The 22173-nt window shown below is 41.2% G+C and overlaps 1 protein-coding gene across 2 annotated transcripts; it reads right to left on the bottom strand.

Moving 5' to 3' along the window:
- Nucleotides 1–973: 973 nt before the first annotated feature.
- SPACA1 (sperm acrosome associated 1) lies at nt 974–19353 on the bottom strand. 2 transcript variants are annotated; one of them, XM_061460302.1, is made up of 7 exons: nt 18809–19352; nt 15198–15254; nt 9273–9374; nt 8790–8896; nt 8155–8293; nt 1542–1683; nt 974–1268 (listed from the first exon to the last, which is right to left on the bottom strand). In XM_061460302.1, the coding sequence occupies exons 1-7, from the start codon at nt 19116–19118 to the stop codon at nt 1178–1180; spliced, it is 948 nt and encodes a 315-aa protein (XP_061316286.1). In that variant the 5' UTR covers nt 19119–19352; the 3' UTR covers nt 974–1177. The 2 variants fall into 2 exon arrangements, with proteins under 2 accessions (XP_061316286.1, XP_061316287.1); XM_061460303.1 differs by lacking the exon at nt 15198–15254 and having other exon boundaries at nt 18809–19353.
- Nucleotides 19354–22173: the final 2820 nt, after the last annotated feature.

A 22173-nucleotide genomic window follows, 5' to 3' on the forward strand; every position in this document is an offset into this window, starting at 1 on the left:
GAAGGTCAGCAAGGATGGTCAGAGATATTGTACAGTATCAGGATGAAGAATAACTAAGTAATCTTGCCCTTTTCAGTCCAGAAAGAAAATAACCAGGGAACATGTTAGAGGTCTAAAAAGACAATGCTTTTCAGGTAGAGGCCAGTATGGATTTATAGCTCACTGCCTTTTCCAGAAGTAAGGTGACAAATGAAGCTAGCAGGAAGTGGCTTCAAGGTGGACAAAAGACGGGGTTGCACTGTGGATCTGCTATAGGATGTTTTATGTAACAAAAGCTTACACAGATAAAAGGGGATGCTGAACAATGCCATGGGAAAGAAATCTATTCAAGATTGCTGACTGCTTAGAAACTGCACCTGGTTTAGAAAACCTGAAAATGTCTGGAATCTTTAGGAATAGGTGTGGAAAACATCCTACAGACTTCTCTTGGTTTTGTTATCTGCCCTAGACATCCTTTTTTTGCCCATACTTTTTTTTACCCTGTTTTGGGTACAGAGGTAGATGAATCCTTGGTTTGACCTTATTGGGCTACTCTCCTGTTCACATTTTTTGGTCCCCTTAATGGCAGAAATGTTATGTGTGCAAATATGCAGGTAAAAATTTAATGAAAATTGTGAAGCAATTATCTTCCCCTCCAATGAACTTTCTTACCATTACACATCCTTCCATATGTCAAGAAGAAACTGGATTACAGTGATCACTGTGCTGTGCTTGAAGATCATTGAAGAGCACTTTACAAAAACTGGTCTCTGCCTAGTTTCACCTAGTCTAGGTTAACATCTTCACAAAATTAAGACGTGTTAAATATATAATTTTCAACATCTTCACAAAAATCTGGCCTTGTTTCTCTAGTTCAGAAGTGCTCGTACCATTACACTACCTGGGTAATGGCATCCACCTTAAAATACAAATATTTTTACCCATTCCACTTATGGACCAATAATTCAAGACAGTGAATGAACTGTAAAAGGTATTTCTTAAAACCAGTATTTCAAACATATTTTAATCTTTATATCATATTTCTACGTAATCAATACTTTTTTTCCTAATGTTCATTATGCAAGTGGCTCTGCCACTTTTTGTCTTAAGGCTTTTGCAGATGGTAAGAACACTGTAGCTGCAGGTAGAGACTCTGATTCCTTGAAAGGCAACTCTGGACCTTGAGGGAGGGGGCTATTTATTCCAGGTTATGCAGTGATCTTTTGTTGGTCAGCTTCTCTTGGTTGCTTTGCCCAGATTTTGATTTCCAAAGAGATTTTACAACACCCCTGAAGTGGAAAAAAGAATTAAACAAAAACATACCTTTAAGCAGGCTTACATAAATTGCTCTGAATCATTCCCTTCCCAGCCACAGTTGCTGTAACTGCTTTGCAAAGTACTTTTTTCTAGTCTCCAGAAGCTTGCTCCTGTTTTCTCTACTGGCAACACAAATATTAAACTACCGAGAAACTTAAAACAGTTCATCCAGGTCATGCTTGTCAGCAGTAATACCATATTTTGACCAAATAAAGCATAAATCACATTGTATGCTGTCCACCTACCAGTGAAGAATCATAAGGATCATGGCAGAGAAGACACCAACAGCCACAATGATTCCAATTACAAGGCAAAAGATCAGAATGGCATCTGTCTCTTTCCTTGAGTACCCTGTTTGTATTCTCTTTGGTTCTTCTGCTTGTATTTCTGAAGAAGAAAAATACCTGGTCATTATTATGTTCAAATTTTCAAATGAATCAGGCATTTTATCTGATGGACGGGACTGAAAAAGAGCAGGTCTTGAGGCTTGACTATTTACTGACATCTTTCATGACCTTTGTGCCTTTACTGCATCAGCAAAATTTAAAAGAGTAACATTTTATACCTTCTTTGTAAAGACATATCTAAACAACAAAGATGCAAAGAAATGGAGATCAAGGCATGTGGAGCGTGATACCTGTCAACAGCTGTGAAACACAAAGAACTGCAATACCTAAAGACAAGTCAAAAATGGCGGGAAAAGTGTTTATTTGGTACATGTTACAAATGACAATATAACAATATTTTTGCTTTGAGAAATACTTTAAATCTTTCAAGACATGCCCACGAAAGATGCTCGAATGATAAAGACAGAAGAATTACCACAAGCTGTCTGCCATTCGAGGCAGGGTGACTTCTTTGTTCTGTGCCTGGTACCAGGTGCTCGGCCACGCAGGGCTCAGGCACCAAGGTAGCACTGTGCTACAGAAGAATTGTAACAATAGCAATTGCTGCAATAATAATGATAATAATGAAACCAAAAGAGACTATGCTAACAAAAGACCAGATTCAAGGACTTAAGTGCTGCTTTTCATTTCCCTGTCCCTGCTTGGGTCTGCAAAGCCTTTATTTAAAGCAAATAACCACTGAGTACGGAAAGGGCTTTTCTGCATGGCCCAGAAACACACAGTGAGGAGCAGCTGCATGAAGCTGAGAAAAATGTAGCAAGGGTATCTAGTAAAAATGCATGTTGTAATACTGCGGCCTGTTCGACCATGTACCTAAGGAAACTGAGGGCCCTGAAAATACTCAGGCAGTTTCTCTAAGACCAGACATACCACTTAGGAGATGACTCTAAACAACCTAACAAGAGTGGAAACTGATGAAGATGGTCAACCAAACTTCCTTCGTTTGTTGTTTTAAACTGGGTAAAAAACACCTGGAAATCAAGCGCAACCACCTTGTGCTGAAATTTAATTGACCTTATTTGTTCAGCCATATTCAATCAAATCAATGAACAATCAGACACCTACCCAGATCCCTCCAGCTTTGACAATTTTACACAAGCCAACATTAATTTTTCTTTCATTTTCCCTCATATAACCTCTACAACTATAAGGTGCTATCTAATTGCTGACTGGTATGCAAAATTCATGTTCACACTGGTAGGAATTCTGTGTAGCAGAATGACTGCAGGAAAACCATTTCTATTTCTGTTTCATTTCTACTTCTATATAAAGTCCTGTGCCACTGTCATCACTGTAGTATCTAAGCAACTCTCCCATTGCATCATTTGAGTTTCATTCTCCCGCATCACTGAATTTTCATTCTGATATTCTTAATCCACAGCTCATCTATAGGATTCTGCTGATCTTTTGCAAGATACAGGAGAGATAAGAATGGTCAACTGGCTGAGAATGTCATAGATAGCAGGTCTGAATACAGGGGTTTTCATATAGTGTAGAAATACCTGCTTTCAGACTAACTCACTTCACTGACTGGACTGTGTCTTTTTAGAATTACATGCAGTTGCAGGGGATGAAGGTTAATGCAAATTATCTTTGATTTTGCAATTTCATTAATGTAATATATTTTCCCCTTGGCAAGATGTGAATTTGGAACTCTAAGAATACCTCTGTTCACAGGCTGCAGCAGAAGCCTGCTGAAGAGAAAATCAAGTTTTATGTTATCCACGGCCAATCTACTCAAATTCTCTTTTTAGTCATTCTTCCAATAGCAAGAACCAAAGCTGCCTAAGAGACAACCTGCTAATACAGAGGGGATGCCTTCCAAGTAAACACGTGTTTAAAATGCAAGCAGCTTCCCAATAAGCTGGTTCACAATGAGCAAAGGCTGATTCACATCAGGTGCGCTTTTAAGCCCCCGACTGCACTCCTAAAATCCAGGCAATGCTCCAATTAGTCAGCAAGGCTTTTGCCACAGCCAGAATGTGCCTTAAAAACATGTTCAGCTTCCAGCCAAGGTTACAAAGATGTTTTACACCACCTTTTTTTTTTTCTTGAAAATCTACTTAGCTTAATGAAATTAGGAAGAACAATTCTTCTTTGAAAGATGGGAAGCTTAGTTCAATGATTTTCAGCTTGAAGCCTACAGCCCACTGTGGGTCTGTGGACTACTTCACTATAAAGAATGATGAAAAAAAAGCACCATCATATATATATTCCATGATTACATTGTAAAAAAATCCCTAGTACGTGTGCACTCCCTGGCAGTGTTCAAGGCCAGGTTGGATGGGGCTTTGAGCAACTAGGGAGAGGTGTCCCTGCCCATGGCAGGGGGGTGGAACTAGATGATTTTCAGGTCCCTTCCAACACAAACCATTCTATGATTCTGTGATTCTATGTACATCAAGAGAACTGGAATACCTACTTTTTCAGCACCATTTCTGTCCAAGGGAAACCCACTACTTCTGCCAGAAGCACTGTTCCTCTTCATCCTCCTCTTCCCCTGGGTTTTTCATGGAGCTGGATTTCCTCCTATATCATTTAACTGTCCATCTACAAGCAGACACTCAACTAATTTTTTATACAGCTCAGCAGCCAACAGGAGTTCTTTCCACCCATTTTCAGATCCAGAAAGCATGTATCAGTTTGGCAGAAAGGAGTAAGATTTTGCCTCTGCAGACCCTAGTTTCTGGGTTGTTGTTTTTTTTTTTGTTTGTTTTTTTCTTAATATAATGGTGATGAGTAGCTTTTTTGGTTTCCTTCTAGGTTATCTATGAGACTTTTTCTATGTAATAAAAATGGATGGATATATGCTAATGTGAGAGCAGAACTGCATACATACAGAGGAAATCTAGGCTTTTTATCTTGAGTACTGGGAGTCCCCATTTCATTTCTGTGCAAATGCACAGACAACCTGGCCATGCTGATTACTGTACTGCTGGTACAGTAACCAGTTACAGAAATGTGACTTTTCTGTCAAAAGGAAGATCTGGTTCTGAAGTCATCAGCAGGAAATGAAGAAAGATGGGGGCTAGAACGGCCTCTGAGACACAGAAATGCTATTGCCTCCATCTTCTCCACAGAAGCGTCACTAGTACACACCCCCAACTGTCTCACTCATGAGAAGTGTGGAGCTTGGAGCACAGCTGGGATCTCAACAGGTTCACACCCTTCACATAGCATCTTAATGAGGATCCTTCTCTGCTCTTGCATTCCTCCCTTGCAGAGCCCTCCCTCCTCACAGGACTATTATTAGTAAATATGAATAAACAGCCTTCCAGCTCCAGAGTCTTCACAAAACACTGAAAACCACAACAGGCATGAGTGTGAAACGACACCCCTCCGTGTTTCATGGTAGTAAGAAGGACATATAGACATGTCAGTTATTAAAAGCTGGGATTTTCCTTGCAGAGATCCCAATAATTTTTGATGGAAATAAAATACTTTTTTTCCCCCCTGCAATGTTTCTCTTGCTATAAAAGACAAAGAGAACCCATAAGCCTAAACAGTTCTGAAACAAAAGGAAGACCCAAATTACTAAAGACCACTTACACAAAAGGTCATTTATGACTGTTTACGAGAAGGTCACCAAGAAGCATAGTTATCACTCGGTAAAGGAGGCATGAAGTTCTCCATGCATAATTTAAAATTAACTCATGCAAAATTTTGCCACATGGCAAATACACACAAATTCCTGTGAGGTTTTAGCTGCCCTTTTGCAACATTCCTTCCCTTCCTCCCACCTCACACGCCTCAAAATCTGAAGTGGAAAGTGTCATGCTATGTATTTTCAAGTGGTGGTTTTGCAGCTTGCAGATATTGCTGCTGAATCTGACCACTGTTGTTCACACCGGCAAAACATCAGAGCACTGGAAAGAGGAGGAGGGATGAGACAAAAGCAAATGCCATTTGCCCCTTATCAGCTGCACTGATAATTTTTAGCTTTGCTGGCAACTTCAAAGATTCCTTGCTAGGAAAGTGCAAAGAAAAAAGGCCAGCCACAGAGCAAACATGTCCACTTTCCCTGCCCCATCCTGTAGCTCTGGCATGAAGAAATGTATCACTGTGGAGTAGTGAAAGGAGTGATTTAGATGGTAAGAAAGACAAAATATACAAACTTAAGTTTATCAGCTTGAGTGAGACAAAGAGATGAACAGAATCACTTCAGCTGGAATAAAAACAAACAAACAAAAAAATAATTTAGGAGGTAACAGAGAGGACTTGCTCTTTCCTGACTAAAACTGATTTGTCCGTTCAGCTGATTCAGATACACCTCCCAAAACCTATACCTGTTGTACCAAGTGCCAGTGCCCACTGTGAAAAGCAGCTGGGTTGCCCTGTGCCAGACATGTACGGTTCCAGCTGGCTCCAACCCAGCCATCGGTGAGCCCACCACACACCCATCCTATCTGCGCTGACTAGAAATCTATCCCTGGCTTTGGATGTTGGAAAAAACCCAGTTCAGTCTTGCAGATTACCCAAAAAAGGAGATTTTAGTCCTATGTCTGATACTGATTTTGTGATTCTGCTCTTGTTTACCTTTCAGCTTGGAGACCAGATAGATAGATGGCAGATGTTGTTCACTCAACAAAAAGTCTTAGATTTTCTGGAGTAGGTCGAAAAAACATTTTTCTTGACAGGGTTTATAAACTTGTCTCAAATTTCCCAACCCCTATTTCAAAAAGTCTTTTAATGAGGAACTAGAAAAGGCAGCATTGTACCATGGGCAGAAACATTACCCCTTTTCAGGGTCTGAACAATACAGCATGCCATGCTTGCAGAGAACAGAGCAACTCTGCAAAATACCAGGCACCAGCTAAGAAAGTCCGCACCCAAACACAAGCTGTTAGAAGGTTCTTTCTTATTTCTTTCTGATCTTGTTGGAAAAGTAAATGAAGTCTTCTGATCTGGCTAGGCTCTGACCATCCACAGCGAGCAAAACTCGATCTGTATGATGAAAGTCCTCGCACATTTTCAACCAAAATTTCAACTGATAACCTCTTCTATGTACCTAATTTAGAGATAATAATTTCTGAAGTCCAAAGAATGTCACATCTGGGGAAGAAAAGCCCAGAAACTCATTTGGGCATCTACAGACACCTCTGCACAAAGCCATAGGACACTGATCTAGCAGAAAGCAGCAGGAACGGTTCCTTTCATACTCAAAAAAACCTTAAAGCTTGTTTTCCTCAGACTTCTGTATAGTTGTAAATGTTTTTTGAATCAACAAATCTCAACCCTTGTAAGAAGTTCTCAGTGGGTATGTCTGTTGGGCGGGTTTCATCTGACCACTTTTCACCAAGACCATGCAGTCACAACTTAAACACAAGTGTGTGAGCCCTCCCATTGATGACTCACTGGGCTCAAATCAATGGGACCATTTGCATGCTTAAACCTAAAACAGACTATATGCTCTGCTAATTCAGGTCTCAAAAAGGAAGTTTCCTCTGTGCAAAAAAGGAATGTACAGACTGAATAGTGGGAGAAGGAAAAAGAAAAAAAAAGCTTGGGTGTTTTGTGACTGGCAGATGGATTTGGAAAATGAATGAACAAATTCCAATTACTGTACAATGGCAGAAATTACTTCAACAGAGATACAGGAACTAGCTTATCTTACTAAAGAGAGAGGAAAAAAAAAAGCAGGATTCCCAGCCAGACAGTTTTACCTTTGTAAACAACATGAAGGGGAGAAACACAGGGAGGGGTATCCCCAAGGATTTTTTTCTTGCTAGTCTGCCATAATTTTGCATAAGACCTGAATTTACATTATTTCAGGAAAAAATACCAAACCAACAGCACTTTTGATGAGCAGAGCACTTTCACATTTTCTCTGATTAGGTAAGACGGAGTTTCCATGTGATTATTCTCATGACTTGAGAAAATCAGCACACTGATACCTTTCCTGATGAAGTCAGCAAAAATACCATTAGCAGAGGACGTGAGAAAGATAGTACTGGTGAACTGTCTTATGATGTGTTCTTTTTAATGTTAAACTTTGCTGAATCCATTGTGTATAAGCAAAATCCAGACAGTCACTAAAAGATGAACCCAAAAGGTTGTTTTCCTGCTTCAGTATTGAAGTGGAAAGGAGACTTAACTGCAGAACCTGTGCTGCTGGTGCTATGTGGCTTAGTGATGCAAAAAACGAGTCTACCTTGACCAACCTGGCTGCAGTAAAAAATAAACAGGTAATAGGAAACCCTCCTTATTTTAGCATGAATTTTTAGAAAGGATGAAAGAAATAGTCCTACCACAAGGAACCTCTTCATTACCATTCTGTCATTTCCTTTTATATGTCCCTTTTATTGGCCTGCATTTCATGACAGCCATTACCACAGCACACAGGCTCCTGCCCATATACTACTGGTGACATGCAACCTTACAAAGATTGAGCACTACATGAAAAACACAAGGCCATCTCACTAGAAGGCAGTAAGCATCTCTATGAGCTTACCAGTTTTTGCGTGGACTGTGTATTTTACAGAAGCAATGGCACTTCCTTTTTTTCTTCGAGTTTCACATTGGTAAGTAACCGACTGGTTACCTCGGCAGACTTCCATAATAGATCTATCATTGGGAAGAGTGTGTGCTGTCTGGCAATATATAAAAGAAAAACAAATTAAAAAAAAAGTATGTATTTTTTCATATAGATCTGCAAAGATGAATTGCACAGAAAAGTGCATCTTCTACTCCAATGGCTTTCGACCTGGAAGGACCTCTTGGCTGTAGGAAAATTTCTCCCATTTCTGCAGCATCTCCTACTTGAACAACTGGGAAGGGTAACGTGGTTGTGACTTGATGACATGTATGCAGTCACCAGTCACTATGCCTCGTCTTTCTGAAATAACAGTAAATATTACTCTCTAAAATTATTGTTTCCCTCACATAAACAGGAAACTGAAGCTGCATAAAGGAGCAAAACCATGCAAGTCCTTGTATTACAAACCCACTAGTGAGAAATCAGGGCTATTTTGCATTATGACAGCGAAAGAAATACTCTGCCTAGAAGTCTGTAGAATTCAAAAGGACCATGTAGTAAGTACGTGTGGTATGCATTTTTTCTGCACAAAGTAGGGTTCAATTACTCACCTGGTTTTGAATTAACTTCTTCCAAATGTATTTAAATCGATTTTCAGGAGGTATATAAATACAAGGCATCTTCACGCATTCAGGGTCCTTAGAAATTGGGATTCCCCCTGTTGGAGGAATTTTTAATAGGTATGTCATCAACTCTATAAAACACTTCAGTATAGATCATAAAATCTGTAACTCTTCAAACCAAAAAATGTTACTTGGAAATTATCCCTTCCTTTAAAATTACTGAAAATACTTTTTACTTTTTCTAATGTCTGGAACAAATCACAGCAGACAAACAGTATTTTAAAGGGACTTGAAATCAAGCGCACATCAGTATGGAAACAAGATCTGAAATGTTAGTGGATTGCTTAACAGGGTAATTGGAGAGTGGAATGCAATCACTTCATTCCACTTCCACTGCACTAACAGAATAAGGATGTTTCCTTTGAATCAACTTATTTGCTCTAGATTACTGTATCACAGCGTTGCACTTACATCCACAGTCTACTGGCCCCTCGCATTCCTCCACACCGATAATACATTTTGTTTCAGCTGCAGGGCATCCGCTGGTTAACAGAACTTCTCGAATGCCAATTCCTTTGAGGAAAAAAAAAAAATAATCGTTCACCCTCATTTCTTTATTTCCTTCATACTCTGTTTTTGCTTTCTCTTTCTTTATCCTGGATGGTAATATGATGTATCTACCAGATACCAGGCAAAACAGATCTCAGAGTGCCTGCTAAAGCTATCCTGTATTGGTATCTAAGATTTCAAGACAACATCTACTTCTGTCAGGCTCTGCACCCTAGGGAGCTGAGACAGATTCTTAGAATCATCATGTGTCAGAACAAGAACTGAACTTTTTTCTACACGAAAGGAGTTTGAAAAGAAACTGATATATGTTCTGCAAAACAGTTAATTCACTTTAAATATCATTCAGGCTCCTGGCCTTTAAATGCTCAAATCAGATAGCACAGAGAATACTGTACAGACTGCCAACTCAGTCTCCAGTCTTGTGACTGTCTGAACATCTTCAGCTCCCATCAGGGTCAACAGAAACTGAAGGTACAAAAAACCTCCTGGCAGTGAGACTGGGGAAAGTTACCTAACAGTGACCACCAGTGAGTGACACAGGAATATACAACCAACAGCCTCCAAAAGTAAGCCTCCCAGGGAAGCTGGTGGTCAATAACATAGGGCTTCTCATGAGAAATGGTTGAAATCAAGTGCTGACCACCAGGACTCCACCTGCAATGTGGGGAGTCCTACTGAAGACAAAGAACAGGAGGCAACCTATCACAAACGTGTAAAGTTAAGGGAATTCCTACACAATGTTCAAGGAAGCAAAAAAAAATGTTCGTTATCCCTATCAGGATTTCAATGGGAACATCCCCATTTTGACAATTACAACAAATTCAAAACAAGTGCTATAATTGTTTTTGCCAAACAGTGTGTACACAGTTCATTGGAATGACATAGCTTGTGGAGGAGGCAGGAATAATATGTTTAGGCCCAGTAAACACTGAAGGTTTTGCCATTTTTCCAGAACCAATTTGTTTACTAATAGGCATGGAAAAAGGAGAGTTAAACTCTTCGCAGTGGAAAAATAAATAGGAAATTGGTTAGAACATTGCATTTATGATGCATCTGACTTCCTTAAATGTGTATAATATAAACCAATGGATTTCAGAATGTTTCAGAGATGTCATGTAATTCGTGAAAGAGAACGTGAAGTGACAGAGGGAGACACCACCACTTACTGAATATGACACAGAATCGTTCTCCTCTCCAGAGAATGTCTCATCTCGTGGATGCAGAGACAGAAGGTGTAAATAGCAGTGAACTTTTATTAAAGGCATTCCTCTTTCTTCAGTGCCATGTAGTTTTTTTAGCTAACAAAAAAGACAGGAAACCTATGAAAAGCCAAAAGGCTGGCTTGATAAAATCTGGCTGCTGGGCTAACATCATTCATCAGGAAAAATCTCAGCATGCTTTATCTATGAGAACATTATAATGTGGGAAATAAGTTATACTCAAAGGGTTGATGAAAAAAGCTTTTAATTAGATCTGCAAGTTCACTCGGTACCCCTCTGCCTCTTCCTTTTGTACAACTTTTTCTTTCATTCACATGTTTCCTTTCCCTACCTCTTTTTTAGTAGCTGCCAATACTGATGAAATTAATCTACTGAGATGCTCTAACAAATGAAGTCTTAACTTCAACAAGTCATACAAGTTAACCTAACAGGAAACTGGCCACAATGCAGCTAAATAAATTACCTAAATTTAAATTAATAGACTGGGGAAGAGGTGGTAAAGAGGGATGACCCACAAAGCACTGAATACTTAGCAATACAAAAATACCAGTTATGAGGGAAAATAAGAGGTGAGTGGCCAAAACAATTAGATTACAGAGACTAAGGCAAAACTGAGGCAAGTATGACAAGACATCATTAACATATGCTTTAATGATGTTTCAATGCCTCCATAAACCTGGACTATGACTAGAGGAGCAATGGATCTGAGCCACAGGATTACTGGGAAAAAATTAATTAAATTGAGTCAGTTCAGAAAGCAAGAAATATAGAGGGCTACATAGATGAATCTAAGGAATAAGAAGGACCAAAGGTGGCAAAAAGCTTATAGCTTTACTGGAAGAACCAAGAAGCTTCCTTTCAGTCTTTCACCAGACAAACACAGAATCACAGAATCACAGAATGGTTAGGGTTGGAAGATCAACTAGTCCAACTCCCTTGCCATGGGCCGCTGATGCTTGTCCTGTCACTATATGCCCTTGTAAAAAAGTCCCTCTCACGATTTCTTGGAGGCCCCCTTTAGGTACTGGAAAGCTGCTCTAAGGCCTCACTGGCATCTTCTCCAAGCTGAAGAAGCCCAACTCTCTCAGCCCATCTTCATAGGACACGCGCTTCAGCCCTCTGAGCATCTTCAAGTCCCTCTTCCAGACACACTCAAGCAGATCCACATCCCTGTTGTGTTGGGGGCCCGGGAGCTGAACACATTACTCCAGGTGGGGTCTCACGAGAGCAAAGGGGCAGGATTACCTACCTTGACCTGCTGGTCATGTTCCTTTAGATGCAGGCCAGGGTATGGTTGGTTTCTGGGCTGCAAGTGCATACTGCCAGGTCATGTTGAGCTTCTTGTCATCCAGCACCCCCAAGTCCTTCTCCTCAGGGCTGCTCTCAATCCATTTTCCACCCAGCCTGTACTGTTGTTTGCAACTGCCCTGACCCATATGCAGCACCTTGCACTTGCCCTTTTTGAACTTCGTGAGGTTCTCATAAGCCCACTTCTCAAGCCTGAAAAGATCCCTCTGGATGACATCCCTTCCCTCCAGTGTGTCAACTGCACCACATAGCTTGAGTGTCATCAACAAACTTGTAGGGGGTGAACTCAATCCCACCATGCATATTGCCAATGTTAAACAGCACCAATACCAACCCTGAGAAATGACACTTGTCACTGGTATCCACTTGGACACCAAGTTGTTGAACACAACTCTGAGTGTGACCATCCCGACAATTCCTTATCTACTGGGTGTTCCCTCCATCATATTCATGTGTCTCCAGTTTAGAGACAAGGATGCTGTGCGGGACAGTGTCATATGCTTTGCACAAGTCCAGGTAGATGATGTCAGTCACTCTTCCCTTATCCACCAGCACTGTAACACCATCTCAGAAGGCCATCAAATCTGTCAGGCATAGTTTCCAGAAGGATCTGATGCATGATCTTGCTGGTCACGGAGGTGATACTGACTGGCCCATCTCCCTTTTTTCCCTTTTTAAACATGGGGATTATGTTCCCCCTTTTCCAGTCAGCAGGAATTTCCCAAGACTGCCATGACTTCTCAAATATTATTTACAGTGGTTTGCCCACTTCATCTGCCAGTTTCCTCAGGACCCACAGATGCATCTCATCAGGTCACATGGAGTTGTGCACCTTCATATTCCTTAGATGTTCCCAAACCTGATCTTCTACAATGGGCAGTTCTTCTTCCAGTTCCTGCCTTTGCCTTCTGAGACATGGGTGGTGTGGCTGGAGCTATTGGTGAAGATGAGGCAAAAAAGTCACTGCGTATCTCAATGTTCTCCATATCCTGGGTAATGAGGTCTCCTGTTTCCTTCCAGAGAAGACACGCATTTTCCCTAGTCTTCCTTTTATCATCGATGTACATAGAGAAGCTTTTCCCATTGCCTTCAATGTCTCTGGCCAGAGTTAATTATATCAGGGCTTTAGTTTTCCTAACCTTATCCCTAGATGCTCGGTCAACTTCTCTGTATTCCTCCTAGGCTACCTGTCCTTGCTTCCACCAACTATAGGCTTCCTTTTTGTGTCTAAGTTTGTCCAGCAGTTCCTTTTTCACCCATGCAGGCCTTCTGACATTCTTGCCTGATGTCCTCTTTGTCAGGATGCATCACTCCTGATCTTGGAGAAGGCAATCCTTCATTTTTATTTTTATTTTTTTAATGTAATATTTATTATATTAACCAGCTTTCTTTTACCCCTCTTCTGTCCAGAGCTTGATCCCATTGCACTCTACTAAGCAGATCCCTCAAAAGGACAAAGTCTGTTTTCCTGAATTTCAGGGTAAACATGCCATGCATTGAACAGCCCAGACTGGAATGAATGCTACAAACGTGATCTGAACTTCAGATACTACATGATGCCAGATATGAGATGATGCCTTTTCTGTTAAAGCCTCCCTTTTCTCATTCTTCAGTAAGACTATAGGAGTTAAACATTTTGTGTTGAGTCTGGCTGGGACAGAACTAATTTTCCCTGTAGCCCTCGTAGTACTGTGCGTTGTATTTGTATCTGTAATAGTGTGGATAACACACTGATGTTTTGGCTACTGCTAATCCGTGCTCTCACAGCATCAAGGATCAAAGCTTTCTTCATACACACTCTCCAAAGATCAGTAGGCTGTGAGTGGGCTAGAGGCTGGAAGGAGACACAGCTGGGACAGCTGCTCCAAACTAACCAAAGGGATATTTTGTACTATATTACATCTTGCTCAGCAACAAACCTATTGGGGGGGGGGGGGGGGGGAGGGGGAGGGGGAGGGGCGGGGAGGGAGAGCGCTTTTGTTAAGGCATTTTTCTTCTGAAGCAACTGTTACAGATACTGGGGCCCTACTTCACTTTCCAGAAAGTGGCTGGACATCACCTAATGATGCAAAGTAGAGAGAATAATTTTGTTTGTTTGTTTCCTTTGCTTCTGTGCACAGCCTTTGCTTTTCTTTATTAAATTGCCTTTATCTCAACACATCTTTTTCATCTTCCCTGTCCCACTAAGGAGGGAACTGATAGAATGGCTGGTGGCATCCAGACAAGGCTGACCCACCACAATATTAATTCTGATGGACTCAAGATAAAACTGAGACAAAATTTAGTGAAAATCCCTGGAAATACGCAACATTTGAGACATCTACTAGAGGGATGGGCCACAAGGAACAATTTCTTGGTATCCAAAATGTGTGCATCAGAGCAAGTGAGGTTAAGTGTATTGGTATACATATACAACATCAGTATATGGAACATACAAGCAGATTTGAAATTATGAACTGAAGAAAGAGAAATATTAAAACACAAAGAAGAAAAAAAAAAATTCTCATAAACCCATAACATCCTAAGATGTAAAATAGGAGGGAATCAAGGAAGTTCTATCACTGGAAATATGAAAAAGTGACTTGAAAAAATAAAAAGGCATAGTCTAGAAAACATCAGATTGATGGGGAAGTTTTTACTCTCGTCTTTCTTTTTTCTGTGGTCTTATGAGAAGCTGAATTTGTTCATGAAAAAAAAAAAATAATAGCATTTCTGATTCAAGACTGCTTCCTAAGTGATATAATTACCACCTCACAGCAGTTTCTATCATCGCCCCAAACAGAGAGATGCCTTCTTGAAGCTCATCTCATTTTTCCTTTCTCCCTTCCTACTCCAGAATGACACCTCTCCTCTCCACTGCACAATTTATAAATTGTATAAATGCAGAATACAGAACAGGCTACTGCAGGCAAGCAATTTTTTGGCAATATTGTATGTGGGAAGACATCTGTGAGAAGCATCAGAAGATCTTTCATCTTCTGAACATCTCACAGATGTTCACAAATAGCGAAAATTGTTACTTTGGGGAAGGCAGCTCATGTGCCAATAAACGTTGAGAACTGGTTTAAAATAGGAGCTTGCAGGCTGTGAAATTAATAAAACAACAGATCTGACCTAAACTCCTAATGACAATCAGCCTGATTGTTTTTGTTAATTATAGTTATTGGCAATTGAAATCAATGAGAGGTGAATGAGGGCAAGCAAATTACAACTGCTAAATTGCTACAGTTAGCACTTCCCCTCCCCCCCCCCCCAAAAAAAATGATGATATGTGCTATTCATCTGCTTTCCTACTTACCACACGTAACTGTGCATTCTCCATATTCTATTTTCGTGGACTCGGTGTCATGCAGACCTGAACACAAAGTCTAAAGTTATATCTTTAATACAATGACAGGGTGGAAATACCCACCTAACTGCAACCTTTATATCTTTACTACTTTTTAGTTGAAATGTCAAATCTGCCAACATTTTTGCTTCCATTAACTAGACCAGAAAAACAAGACTTTTATGGAAAAAATATCGTAAAATCCAGTGTGAATAATAGCATTCATGTTTAAACCTTAAGACAATCCTTTAGAAAGTGTAGTTTTCTTCTAAACCAGCCCATGATGTTAAATTAGCCTACTGAATGCTCTGGGAAGGGCAGTGTCTAGATTCTATGCAAATTATAGTTCTTCCCTGAAAGGAGTTAAGTAAAATTTTCATTAAACAATATTCAGTTAACTCATTTCCTTGTTTGTTCTTTCTGGCTAATGTATGCCTTCCCACATAATTTTCTCCCCATCACACTTCAAGGTCAGGTTTAGACAGCCAGCACCAAGATGAGTCAACCAGGTACAGTATTTTAATGAAGTACTGGGGTTTTAATCACTGATTGTGTTCCTTCCATTTTTAATGGTACTTTGAGGTTACAGAATGGGTTTCACAGAATGTACAAAAGCAAAAGGTTATCATCTCCATCTGGGATTCAAATCTGAATTATATGTTTTATTCCTAATAGCAGACAAGTTGAATGTTTGTTTATAAGAATACTGAGATACAATAACTGTTCCATAGAGAAACTAATTTAGTGAAGCTCCTTTGGAAATTATCCACTAAATAAGCAAGAGGTCTTTTCAATTTTTCCAAATACAAAGTCACTATGACTGTTTTTATGAGTCTACACTGCCAATCCTGCCTACTCAGATAAATTTTTTCTGATAACAAGTACTTACCAATGTAAAGTTTGCTTTCACTGTCTCTCAGTTTTTTATGTTCCAGATTTATGTTTACAAAATGTTATTTCTGTGCAGCAATGAAAGTTTATATGCAAGTTTATGTATCACTTCTTGCTACTAAATCTCTGAGTAACATTTTTCACACACTATCCAAAACTTTAAATTTCTCAGGTTGAAAGGAATGGATTCATTTTTCTTGCAGTCAGTGATATACAAACATAAAACCTTTATTCCTTTATTGCAAAGGATTTACACTACAGCAGCATGCTGCATTCTCCAAAACGATACACTGATACTGAACTCTTCTTCCCAACATTATAAATAAACCATCAAAATCTCATTCTTCTATTATCTCTGTCTCTACGGTTTTGACATTTACTTCAGCATATAAGCTGTGCCCGTCAGAACAGTCTTCTAGTGTATGCACAGCAATCTTTAAATGGTAACTATCCAGTTGAATGATAAGGAATCCAACCTTAGCCAAAACATAAGGAAAAAAAATGGTAAGATTAAAATCCTAAGAAAACAAAGACAATCTTTAAAACAGCTAGTGTATTCTCAAACTCTGCCTCTAATGAGCCATAACAAGCACCGACTTCTTTAGAGGCTGGTCCCCACCATGGACATCCTGTCATGTTTTCTTTAGCTTCTTTTAAATTAATGGGTCAGTCATTCACAGTCTTGTCTGCACAGAATAAAACTTAAATGTGCACAAATTAATGGGAGGGATGGCTAGGACAGCTTCAGGTGATGTAAATTCCCAAATCAGTAGACACCTGACAATTCATATCAGCTTACAGGAAGGCCTAAACCTCTACCCTGAAAGTAGGTATTACTGTAATTCAATTTTGAGATGACAAGCTGAGCGTAGCCATCACAGGGTGTCATCGTAACTGAAAGGAGAAGCTGCCACTTCCCATCCAGACACAAATTTAAAAAAAAAAAAAAAACAAAAGAAAGAAGAAAAAGCTTTAGAAACAAGAAGTGACACAGAACTGCAGATGTTACTAATGGAAGGTTGAGGGGCTTTGCTAACCAGTGAAAGCAAACTTCTCCTAATTATAGGTGAAATTATCAACCATGATACCCTGTCAGGATGCTTCTGGCTTCAGCAGCAGCACAAAGCACAACATGGCTTTTCTGTCAGAGATTCCTAATGATGAACCAACTACAGCTCTAAATAAAAAGACAGTGTATTTTCTGAGTAGTATTACTCCAAATAAACCTTTAAACACATCTAAATACTAAAAGCTGATTGGTTCTAAATTAACACATTAATCAGGAATCCTCAGTCCTGACTTCTGATTTAATGAAATTAAAACTAACTTTAAACAAAGCAACAAGAAGAAACTTTAAGGGAAACAAGATCAGATTCATCGATCACCCCCTGCTTAACTTAACACTATAAAAACTACATGAACTTTCCATGCCAACACGACAATACAAAGTTCTGTATTCCTTCCTTACTTGCATTTCCTCCATGCATTTCAAATGAACCAAAATGTTGAGAAACCTTCTGGTATGAAACTACAGGTCTTTCTACTTATGTAAGATGGCTGGCTCCAGTTGCATCAGGTTCAGATAAAAATACAATGTCAGCCTTATGTAAAAAGAATTATGTATTTAAGCTTCCATTAACATTAATAGGAGTTATATATGTAAATCCCACACATGCTGAGATAAGAATGTGCTAAGGAACTGCATTTACATGCCTGTCAGGGGGCTGCAATTAGTACCAGTGCAGCAAAGGCAGCCTGTATTCCTCTCTACATTTGGAAGCCTACGTAGAACAGAAATCTTTGCCATTATACACCATTTTAATTACAAGCCACATCATAGCTCACATGCAGAATATTTTGATAAACACTTAAAAAGCCCAGACAAGTTCTACTAGAAATGTCAACAGGGAGCACTCAGTCATGGCGGTGAACCCGCGGGGAACTCAGGCCCAAATTGGGCATCTCATTCTTGACAAGTGGTGCAGGTTTAGTATTTAAGGGATCCTGAAGGTCAGAGTGCACTGGGGAGCAGGAGCAGCACTGCTCCATCCCCTACGTGACACCGCAAGGGGCAGCTAAGGGGACACAGCTTTCCCAGGACAGAAACTTTCCATGTGCAAATGGCTTTGCACTTGACAACACATCAGCTGTGAACCTGTTTGGTTCGCTGCTTGACAACAGCACACAAAAGGGGGTTGCATGTATCCAACTCTCCGTAGCCCACACTTTGGCTGCGAGCAGATCGGGAGCTTTCCCCGTCTCCCCGGCTTTGAGAGGGTCCCTGCGATGCTGCATGGCTTAATAAAGCACTGAATACACTCCGACACCTTCCCACTGCCTGCAGATGACACTGAAGAGAGTGCATTACATCACGGCCGTGATTCAGCCTTGCTCAGTAAGCACGACTACAGGCAGCCTCGCAAATACCTGCTCTTCCACATGACACCTGGTCTCCCTGCACCCCGGCCAGCACCCACTGCCTCCAGAGAGGGAAGCCGGGCGGGAAAGGGGAAACTCCACTCGGCGAGAGTGGGAATCACCAGATCTACGGGAGAAGACCTAGAGGCAGGCGGGCTGACGGGAGATGGGGTCCCGACACCTCTCGGGAAAGCGCGGCCAGGACCGGAGGTATCGAGGCCGCGTCGTTCCTGGGCCCGCCAGGGCACCCACACCGCCCGCGGCCGCCTCACCCCAGTTGTCGTCCCCGCTCGGGGCCTCCGTCGGCTTTGCGCTGGTACCGTTCCCGCTGCCCGACGCCAGCGAGGCCAGGAGCAGAAGCACGAGCAACGCCAGGAGCCCCGCCGCGCCGCCTGCCCGCAGCGCCATGCCGCCGCGCTCCCTGCCCGCCGCGCCGCCTGGCAACCCCGGCCGCGTCACAGCGGGCCGAGCTCCGGGCCTGCCACCGGGCTGCCGTGCCCGTCCTGGGCTGGCTGGTCCGGGAGCCCCGAGGTCGTAGGTGGAAGCTGGCAAGCGGAGTGAGAGCAGTTTGCAGACATTCATTTGCTGCCACTCGTGCGGGACAGCAAGACTGTTTCTAATAAAATGGATGGCAAACTTTGAGGTACCCAAAGGATCAGACTGCCTCTCAAAGACAGTGCTAAATAATAGCGTTTATGGTTGCAACTGAAGCATCTAGTTCTTCTCCAAAGTCCAAAAAAGGTGACTCCCCCTTCTTAAAAGTATTATCCTAGGTTTTCCACAGGACCTTGCAACCCCCAGTTTGCCAAAGCCCTGTGCAGAGGGGGTCTCTGCAAGCCAAATAAATGCACATACATTCAGGAAACTACCAATCACGTGTATGATGGGTTCATTGGACAGCGGTTCTGGTTGTGAGTGGGATGCCAGGCCAGCAGGTTAAGAATAGAAGAGCCTGTTTGCAATAAGCATCCCCACTACCCAAAACCAGTGTTTGCAGGTGATACTCCCACATTTTACAGAGAATCCACGTCATCATCTTTGCTTTGATCATCAGAAGGCATCTGCAGATGTCCCAAGCTATCTGGGCGAGAACTTTCTCCTCAGTCAGTGTGACTTCCATCAGCAGTTGCACTTCCCCAGAATAAAGAAGCACAGCCAACAGGGGATTGCTTTGTGAGGGCAGAGCTGGACCTGAGCTCTGTGAAATTTGCTTTCATGGGAGTTGAAAATGAACAGAGTTTTCCCTGCTTTTGAGACTACCTGCATATCTTATCTATTTGACTTACCCTTTCCTAGTAATTTCTTCCCCAGACACCTTCTCTCACATGTGCAACAGGAAGAAAATTCCTGGAGCTGATCAAGCTACTTCCCTAAAGGCTAAAAGAGAGATTATTACTTTTATCAAATACTTGCGAGGGTCTCAGATGCTGAAGGCAGAGAAAGCTGGAGAAGTGGGAAAGTACTATTTAAAGTACTATTTGATGGGTAATGAACCATCATCTCTTCGATAAAGTTCATGATGCTGTCAAAACAATAATTATATCTTTAATAATAGCTCCCATTTTGGGTCCCATCTTGGGGACCCAAAGTCATCTATAACTAAGAAAAAATATATATTGAATAAAACCGGATGTCTCTAGGGAATGGAGGAAGATTGAACAAATACGTTACATCCAACTGTGCATTCTAGTTTTTCCTTCACTGAGGCATTTTCAACATGTTTTCCTATCTATCTATATGCATGTGTAAAATACACCTATATATACACACAGATGGACGTATATTCTGTGGCTGCTTGTGATGGGATGCAGTTACTATGAAGGAAAGGTTAATAATTTCCAGGAACAGCAGGGCTACATCACTAGAGGAAATAAATCCTTACTGTTTCTACAGAATAAGAAGGAACTCTGCTTTTTAGGCTGGGACCTAGTAAATGTCTGAATGGCATTTTGTATATTTTCTCAACATTACTAGTTAGTAGCGATGTCTTTCCCATTCCTTCCTTGTACTTCACATGCCTGGTGTTAGCCTTGTTCTCTTTCTACAGTCTATCTTCTACCCAGGATCTCTCTCATTTTTTTCCGACCCTTCTTACTTTCTGTTTTTATATTAAAAAAAAAAAGGAGATAACAATACTAATGGCAATGGGCAATATCCACTTGGCTCATGCTGTTAAGTGGCTCTGTGGAACAGTAGTGAGCTTGCAAGTGGGCAGAACTGTTACACCTACTTGTGTTGCTCTCACAGCTGGCTGTGCCACAGGCTGCCCAGAGAGAAAACTGGCAAACAAACAGCTTGGAAAAAGCTTGCAGCTGCTTGTTCTTCTCCCCAGCCTCAGGACAGCTATAAAGCATTTCTGCAGTGGGAGTGTGTATTTGGAAGCTCTCTTCCAGGCTGCTCCTTTTCTCTCCTTGCTTGGCACCATCTCCCACGCAATCGTTTTCCTCAGTCATTTACAGGGAGAACAGTCTTCCTCAACTTGGAGCCAGTGTCACTCCCCTGCCCAGGGTTAGGAATGGTGGGAAGAGTCACTGTATCCTTAAAAGTGAAGCTGGGGATGAGAGATGCAGCTGGGAATGAGAGATGCAGCTGGGAGGAGCTTCTTCAGTGTTAACAAACACCTGGAATACGATTAGCTCTCAATTCTGCCTTCAGGCTGTATGGGACCTTGCTTTCAATTTAGCCATATAATGCAAAATGGTTTCTTGGTGACTTTATTAGTCCAGTTGCTAATTAATAGGCCAAATAACACTGTTACCACATTTCCAGCAGATTTGCACTTTAGCCTGAACTCACTCTCAGTAACAACAGATTTCATCCTCAGTAGTTTTCTTAGTTAATAACTGTACTTGCTGAAAGGTTCAAGTGGTGTGCAGCCAAATGACATAGATGACACTCAGAGTAAGCCAGAGCAGCCTTGTCTCTTTGTTCACACCAGTAACACAGGTTGTTAACAAGGTAAGGTGTTTGACATTCTTGGAAAACAGGAGTTCCATGAAGTGCTGTTTTCTGTGACAGGACTCTGTTAGTCAATAGAATTTCCTTTTTCTCTGTGCATGGGCCAGTGAATAATTCTTTAAGTCATATTTTGCTGAAAGCTCCAGCAGCAGGAGCTCATGCCAGAAGGTCAGCACATCTGTAGTGGTCAAGGGGAGGTGGGCAACACTTCTGAAAAACGCCTCCTCCTGTTTTGTTCCTATGCACAGATAATGGCATGCTTCTTCCACTGGGTAAGAATTGTTGCCATAGTAATGTTTCCAGCACTCCTTTGGATCAATAGCAGAACAGAGGGTTTCTCAGGTATTTCTGTTGTTTGCAAGCCTGCAGTCATACCCCATATATATTTCTGTTCCCTTCTTATTTCATAGAAATAAGTTCAAAGATCTTTCAGGACTGTACAATTATGTGAAGAAAGCAACATAAAAAGGTGCGCAAAAATCTGAGGTCAGAATCAGACCTCCGATGGGCGAGAGAGTAGAGTTGCATTTGCTTAACCAAAACTTCTCCCTTGTAGGCCTATCAACACCTTGCCAAATGCAGGAACAAACTGAACCTGTGGGACTGTCTGCATTTTTTTATTGAGGGTCCAGGTGTAGTTCCATTTACAAATCAGTGAGACTTCTGAGTTGATTTAAAG

This window comes from Pezoporus flaviventris, unplaced genomic scaffold (genome assembly GCF_033815535.1).
Source record: "Pezoporus flaviventris isolate CSIRO_AGI_PZ_B2104156 unplaced genomic scaffold, CSIRO_AGI_Pfla_v1 ptg000031l, whole genome shotgun sequence".
Classification (NCBI taxonomy): Eukaryota; Metazoa; Chordata; class Aves; order Psittaciformes; family Psittacidae; genus Pezoporus; species Pezoporus flaviventris.

Coding starts and splice junctions, on each gene's coding strand:
- SPACA1 (XM_061460302.1), bottom strand. CDS start 19,118: ATGAATGTCTGCAAACTGCTCTCACTCCGCTTGCCAGCTTCCACCTAC. Junction 9,375..15,197: donor AGAATGCACAGTTACGTGTG/GTAAGTAGGAAA, acceptor TTTTCCTCAAAG/GAATTGGCATTCGAGAAGTT. Junction 1,269..1,541: donor ATCCTTATGATTCTTCACTG/GTAGGTGGACAG, acceptor TTTCCACTTCAG/GGGTGTTGTAAAATCTCTTT.